The 18,536-nt window shown below is 38.6% G+C and overlaps 1 protein-coding gene across 1 annotated transcript in view; it reads left to right on the plus strand.

Annotated features, from left to right (window-relative positions):
- LOC136874459 (trypsin-1) overlaps positions 1-16,947 on the plus strand; it is a 32,435-nt gene extending 15,488 nt beyond the window's left edge. Inside the window, exons 4-7 of the mRNA XM_067148088.2 lie at positions 606-744; positions 877-990; positions 2,632-2,775; positions 16,682-16,947. Of these exons, the coding sequence (XP_067004189.2) occupies positions 606-744; positions 877-990; positions 2,632-2,775; positions 16,682-16,828 (544 nt within the window). The 3' untranslated portion in view covers positions 16,829-16,947. The remainder of the gene's footprint in view (positions 1-605; positions 745-876; positions 991-2,631; positions 2,776-16,681) is intronic.
- The last annotated feature ends 1,589 nt before the right edge of the window (positions 16,948-18,536 follow it).

The following is an 18,536-nucleotide window of genomic DNA, read 5'->3' on the forward strand; positions in this document are numbered from 1 at the left end:
CTGTTTAGCATAGCAGGTGAGGCCGCCTGGGTGAGGTACTGGTCATCCTCCCCAGTTGTATGCCCGACCCAGAGTCTGAAACTCCAGGACACTGTCCTTGAGGCGGTAGAGGTTGGATCCCTCTCTGAGTTCGAGGGAAAAACCAACCCTGTAGTGTAAGCAGATTAAGAAAGGAAGAAAAGAACTCCTGCGGGACTAAATTCCGGCACTTCCGCGTCTCCGAAAACCGTAAAAGTAACTAGTGGGACGTCAAGCAAAATAACATTATTATTTTTCCCAACATTGTCAAATGATCCGCTGGCATTCAATAGCCAACAATTCGGTTTAATGGACGTACATCGTCAGAACACCAATCCTAAAACAAATGGCGTGTGATTATGTGCTAAACTGAAATACTTCAGTAGTATGGGTTGGACACACATTGTAAACATCTTAGTATCTTATTGTTCTTCTTCAGAGTTTATCGAATCTTAATGAAAGATCGTTGTTTCATAAAAGATGCAATTTACAAATACCTTCAAATTAATATATTTCGATTTCCATTTGGAAAGAGAAGTACCATATTCTGCAGTAATATGATGCCTCATATTACGTAATTGTTCTAGGTCTTCTGCAAGCCGTTTGTCTCTCCGTGCAGGCAGTTCCAACCGTGGCAGCGGTGGTTCAGTGCACCAGGCTGCTCAGGTCATCGCACATCCCAACTACAACTCCAATACTGTCGACTATGACTTCGCTTTGATCAGGGTAACTTGAGCCATCTTTATTATAATTTAAACAAACATAATATGACATATATCAAGAATATTTCATTGTTTTATCGATAGATAAATACATAACACTGTGGATACTAATGTAAAGTGAAATTGTGCATTTCAGGTATCAAGTGCCTTCTCTCTGAGTTCAAACGTGCGCACCATTCCTCTACCTTCTCAGGGCGAATCTGTGTCTACAGGCACCAGTGCTGTCGTCACCGGCTGGGGTACCACCAGGGTAAGTATTTACTCTTGCCATCATTTCAGCTCCCATTGATTCAAACATCACAAATTAAAATGTTTTAAAAAGGCGTTGGTGGATGTGTAGCGCAATTGATTAGGAGCTCACCTCCCATACCCACGGTAACAGAATCGATTCCAAGCGTGATGGTTGACAACTATTGTAAGCTGATCTAAAGTGAGAGATCCGCATCAACAAACCTCATTCAGAGCAAGGTTCCGGCACTTCCTTGTCTCATACGGTAAACGGTAAAATAAATGGACCTTGAATTTAACGTATTTAAAGGAGTTTCTATACCAGTGCAGTGTTTCCTAATTAGCTCCCAGAGCATAAATTTTCACTTTCGAGATTAGTTCCAGAGAACTCCACCGCAGTTTGACAGATATTTTACGAAGGTCTGGTCAAAATGCTTTATAGCTGCGCAGTATTTCAACCATTAGCTGCGTCATTTTTATAACGTGAAATATCCTAGGTATCAAATACGTTCCCTCTACCTCGTTACAACTAACAATATTTAGAATACAAGGTCAGATATTTCAGGACCGAAGAGGTGTCCTTGGGAGAATAAAGTGTTACATGTCTTTTATGCGATAAACGACAGACATCCAATCTAGAACTCAGAGAGCAGGTCGTAAGGGGTAACCCTCCAGAAGAGAGTGTATCAGTAGTATCAGTAAATACTAGGTTAAGGGTAACACTGTGTTCTGAACCGCCGGTAAACGGAAACCCTCTATGTACAGACGGAGACATAATGGCTTCGTCGGTAGTCTACATAATATATAAAAAAGGAAATGGCGTATGGCTTTTAGTGCCGGGAGTGTCCGAGGACATGTTCGGCTCGCCAGATGTAGGTCTTTTTATTTGACTCCCGTAGGCGACTTGCGCGTCGTGATGAGGATGGAATGATGATGAAGACGACACATACACCCAGCCCCAGTGCAAGCGAAATTAACCGATGATGGTTAAAATTCCCAACCCTGCCGGGTATCGAACCTGGGACCCCTGTGACCAAAGGCCAGCACGCAAACCATTTAGCTATGGAGCCGTAATAGAGGTAGAATACAAACTGGATAGCTGCCCTTGTACAGGGGTTGCCGTGAAGATGCAGCCTCAGAATTGAGGAGTCTCTGTTCAAAGGGCGCTATTTCCTCAATAAGTTGTGGAAAACCCCAAGGAAACGTATAACATAAAGCACATCGAACATACTCATAATCGGATATGATACTACTTTTGAAGAATTACATATTTCCGGTCTGGATTTCTCATGCGTTCAATAGTATTCATCCACTTCAATTGAATTACAAATAGCACCTGTTGGGAAGACACTCGTCAGTTAGGTTTCTCATACAGGATTTCATTAATGTTGGAATTAATGTGTCTATTATTTATTTATGTGTCAATAATTTTTCTAGATTCCTCCTATGAGGAAGCTTTCCCCGAAAGGAAACTCATTCCATTTGTAATTCATCGTGCTATACAAATGGTAATAATGGTAATACTAATAATTTCCGCTCATACTTCGAAGTATTCTTGTAGGTAGTACAACTAACAACAAAAACGAATCATGTTTTACATAAAAACGCAAAGAAATATGATAGGAACATTTATGAAAAAATACATCTTTATCTTGTGTTTCAGGAGAATGGTGCTGCTGCCAGTGTCCTTCAAGTGGTAGCCGTGCCTGTTGTTGCCAACAGCCAGTGTAACTCAGCTTACGGTGGCGGTATCACAGACCGTATGCTCTGCGCTGGCTACACCAGCGGCGGCAAAGACGCTTGCCAGGTAAGTCAAAATCTTAATTTCCCAAGATTATGATTATGATTATGATGAGCACTTCACCCGCTGTTTTCTTTAATATCTGAATATTAAAGTCTAATGTCATTGACATTAGGTTTCTCCACGACAAAAATCTTCCTCTCTGCGGTTTAGGTACAGTTAAATATATATGACAAAAATAGCCCGATATGAAAATGATCTGATCTGGTGATCATAGGCTTCTGATAGGTACTATAACTTTATCAATTAATTGATTATTTATTTATTTATTTATTTATTTATTTATTTATTTATTTATTTATTTATTTATTTATTTATTTATTTACTTATTTATTTATTTATTTATTTATTTATTTATTTATTTATTTATTTATTTATTTATTTATTTATTTATTTATTTATTTATTTATTTATTTATTTATTTATTTATTTATTTATTTATTTATTTATTTATTTATAGCTAGTGGTTTAACGTCGTAGTAACATGTCGCAGGTTTTCGGCGACGTAATTTTGAGAAATGGTTAGGGTTGGGAAGTTAGTGGCTATGGCCTTAATTAAGGAACAGCCCAACAATTTCCCAGTCTGAAAGTGGGAATCCATTAAAAACCATATTCAGGGCTGTCGACTGTCCTTTTCGAACCTACCTTCTCATAAATTCAATCCCACAGCGACCCTAACCGCACGGACAACATCCTCTCCGTTATAAATTATTTTTATGTGCACCTGAAATTTTGAGTAGTATCCATCTGTTCCATTTCCAACGGGTTCGGAGTGAGACAGGAAGTGTGAGCTAGATTAGTTAGTTAGCTCAAGGTTCCAGTGACCAATCCGATATAAAAACGACGGGAGCTTCAACCCGATAAATGTCATCGATATTGTGCCCTGACAGCAATCCCTGTGACCATTTTTGTAAATTTTAATTCTGTATCTCAGTGTTGGGTTAAGCCGCGGCGAAGCAATGCAGTCGGAGATCCATGAAGGCTCCACTCAAGGGACGTGCAAGTCCGACGAGTTGGGTCACAGGTTAATTAAGTGGACTGTTATCATCGTGGCTTTTAACGTAGAATGTAATCATCATTTCTGCCTAAATTACGTGAATATCCCGCAATAGAATATTAAGAGATCGAGAATATTGGCATATTCGTTAAGATACATTGACCATCATTTAATCATATCTTAAATTAAATAACTAATCTAGTGTTCCTACGCTACTTTAAATGAGAACTCCGTAAAATGTTTTATTTATGGAAGGATTTTCCGTTTAATGATTTTTAAATAACTTCAGAAGTATCAATTACATTAAGAGCAAATTAATGGCAACTCAAACGGATATAGGAAGGAAAATATTATGTTAAATAGAAAAATAAACACCTAACTTCAAGCTCTTGTTACAAATAAGTTATAACATCGTCAATCGAAAAACAAAAAGAGACAAAGTGTCCCCCTGCTGAAGGCTTACAGTGAAAGATCAGTTATCAACCTTGCATTTTTCTAAAATAAATCACTGGGAATTATAGAATCATCCACTTCAGAATGTTATTTTCTACCCAAATATCTCACAATATTCCGTCATTTCTCTTTTTAAAATCACCGCATTATATGTCGGTATCTGTCTATCTAGCAACTTGAAAAATACCGTTATTCTAACTTCATAAAATCACCATAAATGCAATAGAAATGTTTGAAAGACACAGGATCGTAACATAATATGACGTCCATCAAAATCATGCATTTAAAAGACAGACTCGATCCTCCCATACATTCATCGGTGACTGCGCCTAGATAAAAGACATCAAAAGACATTGCAACGTCTACAATACCCTTGTCTAACTACGTTGATTCTGCGCCTCCGGATACCACTGCGACGTTTGACCTGGAATACTACATTAGCACTAGGCGTCAACTCAAATGATCTACAAAATCCAACTAGCAAAGAAATGATTTACTTACCATAGAAGATCATATTTCCTTTACGACATGACCTCAATATCTTTACGTTACCGATTATCTTGCGAAGATCCTAAACATCCCTTTAATATCGTGCGCTCTGGTCAATCTTGTATTTAAATAGGATAAATGTGACGACCAACTACTAGTGTTCGTGAGTGCAACATCCTATAACATTATTCTAAAATACGGCCTCGTACCTAAATAAATTATTCATCACGACAACATCAAAATTCACGCATGACCGACATAGTTCCTACCGTCAATACCATCATCAGGACCTTCACATAACATCATCATAAAATTCGCAATCCTAATGACGCGTCTATAATCATCACATCTCTCTATCCACGTAAATACTTTCAAAGATCCTACCGTAACTAACACCTTATTACATCGCACAACTCGTCATGCACAGCGAATTCACAATACTAAAGAACAATCTATTCAGGCAATTACGTAAAATTACTAAATACGTTGCCGCATTAACTCCATATCACCACAATAGTATCACTCTTCTATTATCAAAACACTGTATTTCCACACAAGCACATAACATTTTGAAGACCACAGAATCGCACGTCGCAAAATACCGAGCTCCTCCGAGGTATTCTGAGCTACAAGTTAAATTAACGTTCAATACCATAACACCATTACGATACCAATAACATCCATGTCGAAAAATCTTTCCGTAAAACCTTGCTAACAAACATTAAAGAAATCTTTCACAACCATCGCATATTATCACAACGTAGTCTGGCTCACCACACTAGACGTAACGATCATAAGTATTACAACGCAATGTCCAACAAATAACGGTCGCTTTCAAGTTAAAATTGTTCATGTCAAATCGACAACAAAATAAGCACTACTCTACAACTACAATAAGCAATTACGTGGCGGAATATATAAGATATTCAAGTACTCATCCTGGGTTGTTGCTCCACGACGGTGTCACCTTCCGAGTTCAGCTCTCACTCAATAACATTATCAAGTATTGTCCATCACATTTCTGGTCAGATCCTTTGAGGTCCCTCTATTTTAGTTGTTCATGTTGATACGTGCACTCATTTCATCTGAATAATTAATTGCTGACGGTTCCATATTACCTGAAACTCAGAGATATCAATTAGAACAAGGTTATACACCTTAATACCATTTTTACAGTTCAAATGATACACTTGCCTTTTTCATTCAATAACAAGATATCTTGTTTTACAATATTATATGTTTATAATATGCCAATATCTCTTTAATATTTCCTTTCAATACAATCTTTTCCCTATGAATTCTTGCTTCCGATCTTTCTGAGATGCAGACTGAGAATGTCAACTTCTTCAGAGACAAAACAGATTCTACCACAACATAATAATTGCAGACGGTTTGCTTTTCAGAATTCTTCTCAGCTTCTAGCTCCCATATGTTCTTGACAATTGGAAACATTTGACACATAATGCAAGACGATCTCGTACAAATCAGCTGTACTAGCAAAGGAACTTATTTAATAATTGCCGCCTCGTATTTAGGTTAGTAATCGACAGTTTCTTTTCTTCATCTCGATCGTTGGATCGTGCGAGACTAGATGTACAAGGTATGGCCCTCTCATATGAATTTATTATTTACATATTTCATGGCCCTCAGTAACATTCTGTCATAGATATTCTGCCGTTCATGCATTTCGGAAAGTTTACTTGAGGAATACGTATTATTCATTTAATCCTGCCCTATGTTTCCCGATGTTTAACTTTCTACTAATATTTCCGAGATACCACGGGGTTTAGAGCTTGTTATCAATCCGCTGATATCTTCAATTCAGCGATGCCGTTCACGTAATTAGACAAATCAACTGCCTTCTAATTCATCTGGAGGTGTGATAACCGGACATAAGATTTCATTGACATTATTTCTCGACATAAACTTCCAATGTGTTCACCAATCTCATCCTGACATACATTGGAAGGTTATATTCCTCCTCTACTCAAAAATGAAATTTCGTATGAAAGGAGAAATTTCATGTTCATGCCAGATCTAATCATAATTCTCTTCTTCAATGAAATCTTCTTTTATCAGGTCTGAAATGAACGAAAATAACTCTGGTCTTGAGATACTGTTATACCATATCCTGCCTTCCAATCTTGTCTGGACTTCATCATTCGTCATCTGATCCGTCGGTCAACGAATAAACATCCCAAGCATCTCCGTTTCTTTCGTCTTCCACGATGATATTAACTTCCTCCTCATCAACGATCGGGAAACTGTACTGTTTAAGACTTGAAGCATTGAAAATAGCAATGTTGTTGGACTCCAAACTCTGTATTTTATATGCGTTATTGCCCAACGCTTCAATAACCTTGAACGGCCCGATGTACAAATGTGCAAACTTGGAATAGAATTTTTCCGTAGGACAAGACACGGCTGGTTTTCTTACAAGAACATAGGTTCCAACCTCCAAAGGTTCTCGAAATTTCTTATGCCTTAACTTCTTGAGACGTTTTTCGGCTTGCCTTTTCATACACGCCTGAGCTTGCTTTATGTTCTCTTCGACGCTAGGACTTTCTTCGACTGGTCTAGCAATGACCTCGTTCCAGGGACGTCTTGGTTGCTCGTTCATGTGAAGAATGCTTGGAATATTGCCGATAGACTCGTGCCATGTAAAATTTATACAATCGGCTATTGTCGGTAAACAAGAAGTCCATGTCCAATGACGTTCATGGCAGAAAATTCTACAATATTTCGCAATTTCCTTCATGACCCTCTCAGCTGCATTGGATTCAGGGTGTCTTATGGAACTAAACCGGTGTTGAATGTTCATTTTCCTTAAAGCTTCCGCAAATTCGTTTGACGTAAACTGTGTTCCATGGTCCGTTATTATGCATTTTGGTTTACCCATCTTTGGTATCGTTACTCTTTCTAAACTCCTAATTATGGACTTAGAGTTGGCCTTCCTAATGGGCTGAAGTGATACAAATTTTGACATCACATCGAGGACTACCAATACAAAACGGTTTCCACGTTTACCTACGGGTAAACTCCCATACAAATCCATGGCATATACTTCCCTAGGTCGGTCTGGTATTACAGCTATCGGTGGTTGATATAATAATACGGAGTTGTATTTCACCCTCTGGCATATATCACAGGTTTTTACTATTCTACCTATGGTTCTCCGGAATCCAGTCCATGTGAAAGTCTCTCCTATTGTAGCCGCTAATTTATCTAGGCCACCATGACCAATCATTCTATGGATGTACCATATGAGTTTACATCTTAATTTGCGTGGCACCACCACTCTTATTTCTTCCGATCTTTGTCTATGTACTTATACAAGATGTTATTCGTCAGCACATAATCATCTATTTGATCTTCGGGTCCATCATTAGCTGACCTTCTTAGACAATACTCAATAATTTCTTTCAAAGATGAATCCTCAAGTTGCAACTCCGGCAATCGTTTTAGGCTTTCCAAACATTCTTCATCCTCTTGAGTTATTTCGATCACATTGACCTCCAGAGGCTCTTCTGTTGGATTTCGGCTTAGACTGTCTGCCAACACATTACTTTTACCTGGGCAGAACTCAATTCTTAAATTAAATTGCTGCGCATAAAGTGCCCATCGTGATACTCTCTCGCTGGATAATGTGGTTTTTAACACAAACGTTAGTGCCTTATGGTCCGTCCTAACAACTACCGGATACCCATACACTATTTTCCTCCACCGTTGTAATGCGTAAACAATGGCCAACATCTCAAGCTCAGTGGTCGTATACTTAAGCTCATGGTTTCTTAATTTTCTACTAACGAAGGCCAAATAGTTTATATTATTCTCCCCATTACTCTCCTGATACAGTACAGCTCCAACTCCAACTGCTGAGGCATCAGATTGAATAATAAACTCACGATCAAAGTCCGGATATCCAAGTTTTATACTGTTAGCTAGTAATTCCTTCGCGTTAACAAAAGCTCGATCATGACTCTCATTCCACCGCCAACGATTATTGGTCTTCAATAAATCTTGCAGGGGAGCTAATATCTCTGTATACCTTGGACAGTGGCTAGCGAAAAATCTCGTCATTCCCAAGAATTGTCGGATATGCTTAATCCTTCTGGGCTTCGGAAAGTTACATATGGCCTGTATCTTAACTGGGTTTGGTCTTATTCCAGTTCCATCAATTACATGTCCAACAAACAAGATTTCAGATTGGCAGAACTTTGACTTGGATCGATTGATTTTGAATCCAGCCTCATCTAAATTTCTTAGCAGCTGTTCCAACTTGACTACATGCTCCTCGAAAGTTGCTGTCGCCAGTACGATGTCATCAACATAAATGGTTATAAATTCTTTTACTTCCGGTTTCAAGTTCCTGTCTAAAGCTCGTACGAGCGCAGCCGCAGAATTAGAAATGCCGAATGGGAGTCTTTCAAAGATATACGTTTGATTATCAAACATGAAACCAGTAAATAGCTTGGATTTTCTCTCCAAGACTATGTGGAAGTATGAGGAAGTCAAATCTAATATCGTGAAAAATCTCTTGTTCCGAAATCCTCTTATTATCTCCTTTATTACTGGGGCTTTATCATACTCAGGAATTAATTTGGAGTTGACCTGTCTCGCATCAATGCACACGCGAATCGATCCGTTGCTTTTTCTTACCACTACCAGAGGGCTAACGAATGGTGTATGTGCTTTAGATATTATACCATTATCAATCATTTCTTGTATTACCTTCCTAGCCTCGGGCATGAATTTATCTGGTATTGGATACGGTTTGATCTTAAACGGCCTCCAATCTTTCACTAATAACTTGTACTCAAAGTTCTTTATTGCTCCAGGCTGGCTCTTAAAAGCATTGCTATACCTTTTCAGCAGATTCTCAATTATCCCTTGCTGTTCAGGATTTCCTCCTATTCCACTGTCGATTGTCTGTCCACACACAGCATCTTCTGTGTCGTATCTTTCCATCATCTTCTCGGCAATATGTGCAGCTTCATTTATTGAAATGTTCATGGTTTTCTGTAGCTCACTCGTTTCCTTGTTTTCTATTCTAGCTGTAATGTCCTGTCCTCTTTCACCGTCACATCTGATCCTTATTTCTTCTTTCTTTAAATCAATTACTATGTTGTTTTCCCTGATAAAATCGGATCCAATAATTAAGTTATATTGGATTTTATCCATGACTACAAATGGATGTTCCATTAAATTTCCTCCAATCTCTATTGGCAAATAAGTTTGTATCTTGCATTTCGTAACCTTATCTGGGATTATGCCCTTGATTTTCATGTTGGCAATCGGAATTACAGGCAAGTGTGTTTTGTTTTGTAACTCTGAGAATAGTAGTTTGGAGATGATACTTATACTCGCTCCAGTATCCAATAATGACAATACTCGAATACCCAATATTGTGACGTAAATAACGGGTAGTCCTCTCTTTAATTTCGTTCCTTCTGGTCGACCGTCTTCGTGCAGCAATTCCTCGGGTTCAAATTCCCACGATTCGATTCCTGCTATGACCCATTCGTGCTGCCTATAATTTGGATTTAACTTACTAATTCTATTATTTGTTACTGATTCCAAAACGAAGTTTTTTTTTTCACCCCGTCATTGCCTTGATTATTCTTGTCAAATGGTGTGGCTGCGGGATTTAACGTTTTATCAGCGCTTTCCTTTCTTTGTTCTTGCTGATACAACAGACTAGTCGCGCCCACGCAATCAGCGTTCATATCTTGATTCAATATCGCTCGTTCCCATTGTTTGCATTCCTGCTGCTTTCTTAATTCGCCAAGGTACCTTTCTCTTTCCTTGTTTATCTCCTCGTCCTGTCGAATATCTGATTGTCTTGAATTTTCTCGATACCTATTTCTGCGGTACGGCCATTTATCTTTGTTCCGACTCCACCTTGTATTTCTGTAATACCTAGGATATCTCCGCTCTTCGTTTCGAAACGGTGTCCACTTCTGGCGCGTCTTGTCACTCTTCTCATCCCTATGTTCCACTCTTCTGTAGCCTTCATTCGTCCTAGGTCTATCTCCTTGACCGTGACTGTTGTATCCCTGGTTTCTTTCTACACCTTCATCTCCTGCTGGTGTTACAACATTTACCGTCAGATCGACGTGCCTTACTATGCGGCTATTAGTATGTGTTGTCGTGCTGTCAATTTGCCGAAGTATCGACTCCGCTTGCACGGCTGATTGAATGTTTGCCGCCGTCAATAATCTCTGTATATCCGCAGGGAACTGTTTGATTATTGCTCGTACCATTTCTGTTTCTGTAGGTGGAGAATCAAGCTCCTTCAGTCGATGAAATTGCATCGTGAAGTATTCGGCAAACCTACTCGGTCCCGTTAAAGAATATTTCTTTGAGTATAGATCGAGTCTGATTCCTTGCTGAACGTCGATCCCCCAGAATTTGTCCAAGAAAGCTTGTTTAAAGCCTGCATAATCTTCAAAAACGTAGCGAAAAGCCTTAAACCAAATGAGTGGTGCACCCTCTAGGTGTTTCTCCACTGTCTTTAACTGACGCTCTGTAGATACCTTTGTTTCCCTAAAATATTCCTCAATCTCTCTTAGAAAACCACGAGGAGTCATACTGGATCCTATATTTCCGTTAAATTTCTTAGGCCTATCTTCATAAGTGCGTATAATGTTAACAATCTGGGTTCCACTTCCTGTATGAATTGTCCCGTTGTCATTAATATCAACGCAAAGCTGTGGTATCTCAAATTGACTGTTTACTTCAGTCTTCCTTCCATCCTCAATTATCGTCTGTCGGTCGTTCAACGATGATACCAAATTACTATTTGTTTCGTTTTCAATCCTCAGGTTCTGTACGTCCTTTTGAATAGCATTTAAATCGTCTTTTAATCCTTTTATTTGCTGATTCATCAAAGCTTTATTCTCTTCAGTTTCTTCCGTTATCAAATTGAATCTGTCATTGATCTGTTCTCTTGCTTGGGTTATCTCTTTCCGTATATTCTCATTGGTGATATTGACTTCATCCGATACCTTCTTGAGTTTTCCATCCCAACTATTATCAGACTCTTTTATCTTCTCCTGCATCACATCTACTTCTTCTTTGAGCTCTTTAAGGTCATGGTCGACTTGAACTCGCAACTCTTGGATGCTTGACTTAAAATCATCCTTCAATTCTTCGAATTTTTCTTGAAAATTCCTCTTATTCTCATTCATCGCCGCATTCACTTCTTCTTTTAAACTTAATACTTCTCCTTGTACCTCAGCGACTTTCGATCCTAACGATACAATCTCTTCTTGCATCACCTTCATGTTTTCTTGCACCATATCGGTGATTCTGTCAAAAGTTCCTTGCATTTTCTCGTGTGATTCGTGAATTTCTGCTCTAGTAGTATCCTGTGATTCCTGGATTTTCTTCTCGGTATTTTCTTGCGATTCTCGTACTTCCTGAATCCTCTTCTCAGTATTTTCTTGTGCCTCCTGAATTTTCTTTTCTGTATTTTCTTGCGCTTCCTGAATTCTCTTTTCTGTACTTTCTTGCGATTCTCGTACCTCTTGAATTCTCTTTTCTGTACTCTCTTGCGATTCCTGCATTTTATTCATTTTTCCAGCGAGCTCCTCCAATAACAGTTTTACTTGAGCAAGAGACGCCATCGTAATTTCCTATATCGTTCCTTATTAAGAATATATCACTTTCAATCTCTTTCTACAGTCCTTATCTAGTGTTTCCACAACACCTATACCTGTCTAGCACCTCACGAATTAGATTCAATAAATGAACGTATGGGTCTCTCCGGATCTGACCCGAAATATGACGGACATCCAACAATAAGTGACACGGAACAACCTATCGCTCTATCAAAGTTAAATGACTCATTATCCCGATTAACAAGAGCTGAAACTCTACGGAAAATCCTTCCATAATGTCATAAAATAAAACTAAGTAAAATCGTAGTATTAATTAACGATCAAATCCTTCCAGTATTATTCATAAAATATACGATTAAATAATATTTCAAACATCCTTCACCAACGACGTTGTAGATTCAATGTTCTCTGATTACCAATGTCGTCACGAGTTTTCCTTTCTTTAATGATATAATCTCTATTCTGTTCTCTTCGTCACGAATTCCACTGACAGGCATTAAACGATGATGTATACAGCTCAAGTCCACTGCCAAGCGATAAGTAATTCGACTCTAGTCGTTCGGTAATAAAATAATTCAACTCTGGCCCCACAGTTGGGTGTCAAGTAAAATTAATAACCTATATGTGCCCTGACAGCAATCCCTGTGACCATTTTTGTAAATTTTAATTCTGTATCTCAGTGTTGGGTTAAGCCGCGGCGAAGCAATGCAGTCGGAGATCCATGAAGGCTCCACTCAAGGGACGTGCAAGTCCGACGAGTTGGGTCACAGGTTAATTAAGTGGACTGTTATCATCGTGGCTTTTAACGTAGAATGTAATCATCATTTCTGCCTAAATTACGTGAATATCCCGCAATAGAATATTAAGAGATCGAGAATATTGGCATATTCGTTAAGATACATTGACCATCATTTAATCATATCTTAAATTAAATAACTAATCTAGTGTTCCTACGCTACTTTAAATGAGAACTCCGTAAAATGTTTTATTTATGGAAGGATTTTCCGTTTAATGATTTTTAAATAACTTCAGAAGTATCAATTACATTAAGAGCAAATTAATGGCAACTCAAACGGATATAGGAAGGAAAATATTATGTTAAATAGAAAAATAAACACCTAACTTCAAGCTCTTGTTACAAATAAGTTATAACATCGTCAATCGAAAAACAAAAAGAGACAAAGTGTCCCCCTGCTGAAGGCTTACAGTGAAAGATCAGTTATCAACCTTGCATTTTTCTAAAATAAATCACTGGGAATTATAGAATCATCCACTTCAGAATGTTATTTTCTACCCAAATATCTCACAATATTCCGTCATTTCTCTTTTTAAAATCACCGCATTATATGTCGGTATCTGTCTATCTAGCAACTTGAAAAATACCGTTATTCTAACTTCATAAAATCACCATAAATGCAATAGAAATGTTTGAAAGACACAGGATCGTAACATAATATGACGTCCATCAAAATCATGCATTTAAAAGACAGACTCGATCCTCCCATACATTCATCGGTGACTGCGCCTAGATAAAAGACATCAAAAGACATTGCAACGTCTACAATACCCTTGTCTAACTACGTTGATTCTGCGCCTCCGGATACCACTGCGACGTTTGACCTGGAATACTACATTAGCACTAGGCGTCAACTCAAATGATCTACAAAATCCAACTAGCAAAGAAATGATTTACTTACCATAGAAGATCATATTTCCTTTACGACATGACCTCAATATCTTTACGTTACCGATTATCTTGCGAAGATCCTAAACATCCCTTTAATATCGTGCGCTCTGGTCAATCTTGTATTTAAATAGGATAAATGTGACGACCAACTACTAGTGTTCGTGAGTGCAACATCCTATAACATTATTCTAAAATACGGCCTCGTACCTAAATAAATTATTCATCACGACAACATCAAAATTCACGCATGACCGACATAGTTCCTACCGTCAATACCATCATCAGGACCTTCACATAACATCATCATAAAATTCGCAATCCTAATGACGCGTCTATAATCATCACATCTCTCTATCCACGTAAATACTTTCAAAGATCCTACCGTAACTAACACCTTATTACATCGCACAACTCGTCATGCACAGCGAATTCACAATACTAAAGAACAATCTATTCAGGCAATTACGTAAAATTACTAAATACGTTGCCGCATTAACTCCATATCACCACAATAGTATCACTCTTCTATTATCAAAACACTGTATTTCCACACAAGCACATAACATTTTGAAGACCACAGAATCGCACGTCGCAAAATACCGAGCTCCTCCGAGGTATTCTGAGCTACAAGTTAAATTAACGTTCAATACCATAACACCATTACGATACCAATAACATCCATGTCGAAAAATCTTTCCGTAAAACCTTGCTAACAAACATTAAAGAAATCTTTCACAACCATCGCATATTATCACAACGTAGTCTGGCTCACCACACTAGACGTAACGATCATAAGTATTACAACGCAATGTCCAACAAATAACGGTCGCTTTCAAGTTAAAATTGTTCATGTCAAATCGACAACAAAATAAGCACTACTCTACAACTACAATAAGCAATTACGTGGCGGAATATATAAGATATTCAAGTACTCATCCTGGGTTGTTGCTCCACGACGGTGTCACCTTCCGAGTTCAGCTCTCACTCAATAACATTATCAAGTATTGTCCATCACATTTCTGGTCAGATCCTTTGAGGTCCCTCTATTTTAGTTGTTCATGTTGATACGTGCACTCATTTCATCTGAATAATTAATTGCTGACGGTTCCATATTACCTGAAACTCAGAGATATCAATTAGAACAAGGTTATACACCTTAATACCATTTTTACAGTTCAAATGATACACTTGCCTTTTTCATTCAATAACAAGATATCTTGTTTTACAATATTATATGTTTATAATATGCCAATATCTCTTTAATATTTCCTTTCAATACAATCTTTTCCCTATGAATTCTTGCTTCCGATCTTTCTGAGATGCAGACTGAGAATGTCAACTTCTTCAGAGACAAAACAGATTCTGCCACAACATAATAATTGCAGACGGTTTGCTTTTCAGAATTCTTCTCAGCTTCTAGCTCCCATATGTTCTTGACAATTGGAAACATTTGACACATAATGCAAGACGATCTCGTACAAATCAGCTGTACTAGCAAAGGAACTTATTTAATAATTGCCGCCTCGTATTTAGGTTAGTAATCGACAGTTTCTTTTCTTCATCTCGATCGTTGGATCATGCGAGACTAGATGTACAAGGTATGGCCCTCTCATATGAATTTATTATTTACATATTTCATGGCCCTCAGTAACATTCTGTCATAGATATTCTGCCGTTCATGCATTTCGGAAAGTTTACTTGAGGAATACGTATTATTCATTTAATCCTGCCCTATGTTTCCCGATGTTTAACTTTCTACTAATATTTCCGAGATACCACGGGGTTTAGAGCTTGTTATCAATCCGCTGATATCTTCAATTCAGCGATGCCGTTCACGTAATTAGACAAATCAACTGCCTTCTAATTCATCTGGAGGTGTGATAACCGGACATAAGATTTCATTGACATTATTTCTCGACATAAACTTCCAATGTGTTCACCAATCTCATCCTGACATACATTGGAAGGTTATAATATATATATATACTTCTTTAACATCGCACCAATACGCATTTTTTGCAGTAAATGCTTAATCAAACACAAGCAGAACTTATTTGCTATAATACTGTGCTTCAGTTGACGGCAGTATTACATTTATGTCACTTTTCTTGGTTATTCTGACGAAGCCGACAGCTGCCATATTTGTAGACTGTGGTCCAAAAGTGTACTTCCGTACTGAAATCATAGGTTATGAACACTTATTTAGATGGCTTGGCGTCATTTGGAATTAGGGATACAAAATGTCTGATGCGATGTTACGTAGCTACCGCGCGGGCTGTGATGTGAATTATTAATGGATGGCTATGTCCGAGTCACATACAGAACGCTCTTTCATCAAAGAGTTCTAAACTCGTCATACTCTAGAGAAATGAATATTTCAATCGTGGCAGTTGGCCTTAATCACTTTCCTCCTTTAGATACACTGATCCCTACACTTGTCGACTGAAATTTCCAATCATATGTCTCTCGAAAATAATTCAGTAAATGGAAATAAAATAATCCCTATAATTTTGAGTTTCATTTTTAGAAAGAAAAGGGGATATTTGACACGTTTTATTTATTATTTATCCACGTTTGTTACTTATCATTACTTTTCTCTTTAGATGTATTCTGGAGTTCTCGTCATATGGCAACAATTCAGCTCATCGTTCCCGTTTGTTTCAGGGTGACTCTGGCGGTCCTCTCGCCGCTAATGGTAAGCTCATCGGAGTTGTGTCCTGGGGTTACGGCTGTGCTCGTCCCAACTACCCTGGAGTCTACGCCCGTGTTGCCTCTGTCCGCAACTGGATATCGTCCAACAGTGGAGTTTAAATTCCTCCCTGACATATTCTCCCGACGCAGAAAGTTTCACATGAACCATTCCTTTACCATCTAGGAAATATTGTGAAACATTCAAGAAAGAAAATACAATAAAACTGAGAAAATTTTTACTTTATGTACAAATTATTCAACCGATTCGTATATATCCTATGGAATCCCTCCTTAGAAAATAATAGGCTCTCAACGAACAACTCTACTGAACTGTCTAATAAGCGTAACAAAAGTGAAAATTGTTAATAATAATAATAATAATAATAATAATAATAATAATAATAATAATAATAATAATAAGAATGCTATTTGCTTTTCGTCCCACTAACTACTCTTTTACGGTTTGCGGAAACTCCGAGGTGTCGGAATTTTGTCCCGCAGGAGTTCTTTTACGTGCCAGTAAATCTACCGACACGAGGCTGACGTACTTGAGCACCTTCAAATACCACCGTACTGAGCCAGGATCGAACCTGCCAAGTTGGGGTCAGAAGGCCAGCGCCACTCAGCCCGGCTGAAAATTGTTAGACTTAGTACCGAGCTCGATAGCTGCAGTCGCTTAAGTGCGGCCAGTATCCAGTAATCGGGAGATCGTGGGTTCGAGCCCCACTGTCGGCAGCCCAGAAGATGGTTTTCCGTGGTTTCCCATTTTCACACCAGGCAAATGCCGGGGCTGTACCTTAATTAAGGCCACGGCCGCTTCCTTCCACTTCCTAGGCCTTTCCTATCCCATCGTCGCCATAAGACGTATCTGTGTCGGCGCGACGTAAAACAAATAGCTAGTTAGACTTAGTGCTAATTTATATTTGAAATGAACTTCTATAATATTAGGTCGTGTTCAGTACATACAGAATGCGCCGAAGAGATGCCATGACAGTAATACAACTGGCCCAGGATCCGTAGTTTAGATCCTTTCCAACATACCGGGCGTCGTCTCGGCCACCATAGCTCAACTGATAAGATCATCCATGATGATACCCTCAGGTTATGAGATCGTATAACATTGATGACCGATTGGCCATTTTTTCTGCACTTAACTTCTCTTCGGTATGTAATATGTGTAATGAATACGATGGAAGCTTACAAGTTACTTTACGTCGCACCGACACTGATAGGTCTTATGGCGACGATGGGACAGGAAAACGCTAGGAGTGTGAAGGAAGCAGCCGTGGACTTAATTAAGGTACAGCCCCAGCATTTGCCTGGTATGAAAATGGGGAAACCACGTAAAACCGTCTTCAGGGCAGTGAAAGTGGGGTTTGATCGCACTATCTCCCGAATACTGGCGGCACTTAAGCGGCTGCAGCTATCCATCTCAGTCGTTTAAAGTTTATTTCGATTACAATGTGGTCACGAAAATTCAATATTCACTTGTTTATATTATTTTCATAATTGATATCAGTGATCTACTCTGCACTCCAGTGACGTTCTACCGTGAGTTATATAACTATTCCTCTAAAAATCTCATCAGCGGTTAATTAATAGTGTATGGCCTCCGGAGAGCACTGGCGCGGGTCTTTTTCTAGAATACGGCCTATACGCAACCTGCATGTCTGTGAAGATGTACCCTACCTAAGATGATTTCTAAAGATGAAGACAGCACACACAATCATCCCCCGAACCAGCCGAATTAGCCAATTACGGTTAAAATCCCTCATCCAGCCGGGAATCAAACCCGGGCCTCCCTGAACCAAAGGCCAGAAAGCTAACC

Source organism: Anabrus simplex, chromosome 5, assembly GCF_040414725.1.
Source record: "Anabrus simplex isolate iqAnaSimp1 chromosome 5, ASM4041472v1, whole genome shotgun sequence".
NCBI lineage: Eukaryota > Metazoa > Arthropoda > Insecta > Orthoptera > Tettigoniidae > Anabrus > Anabrus simplex.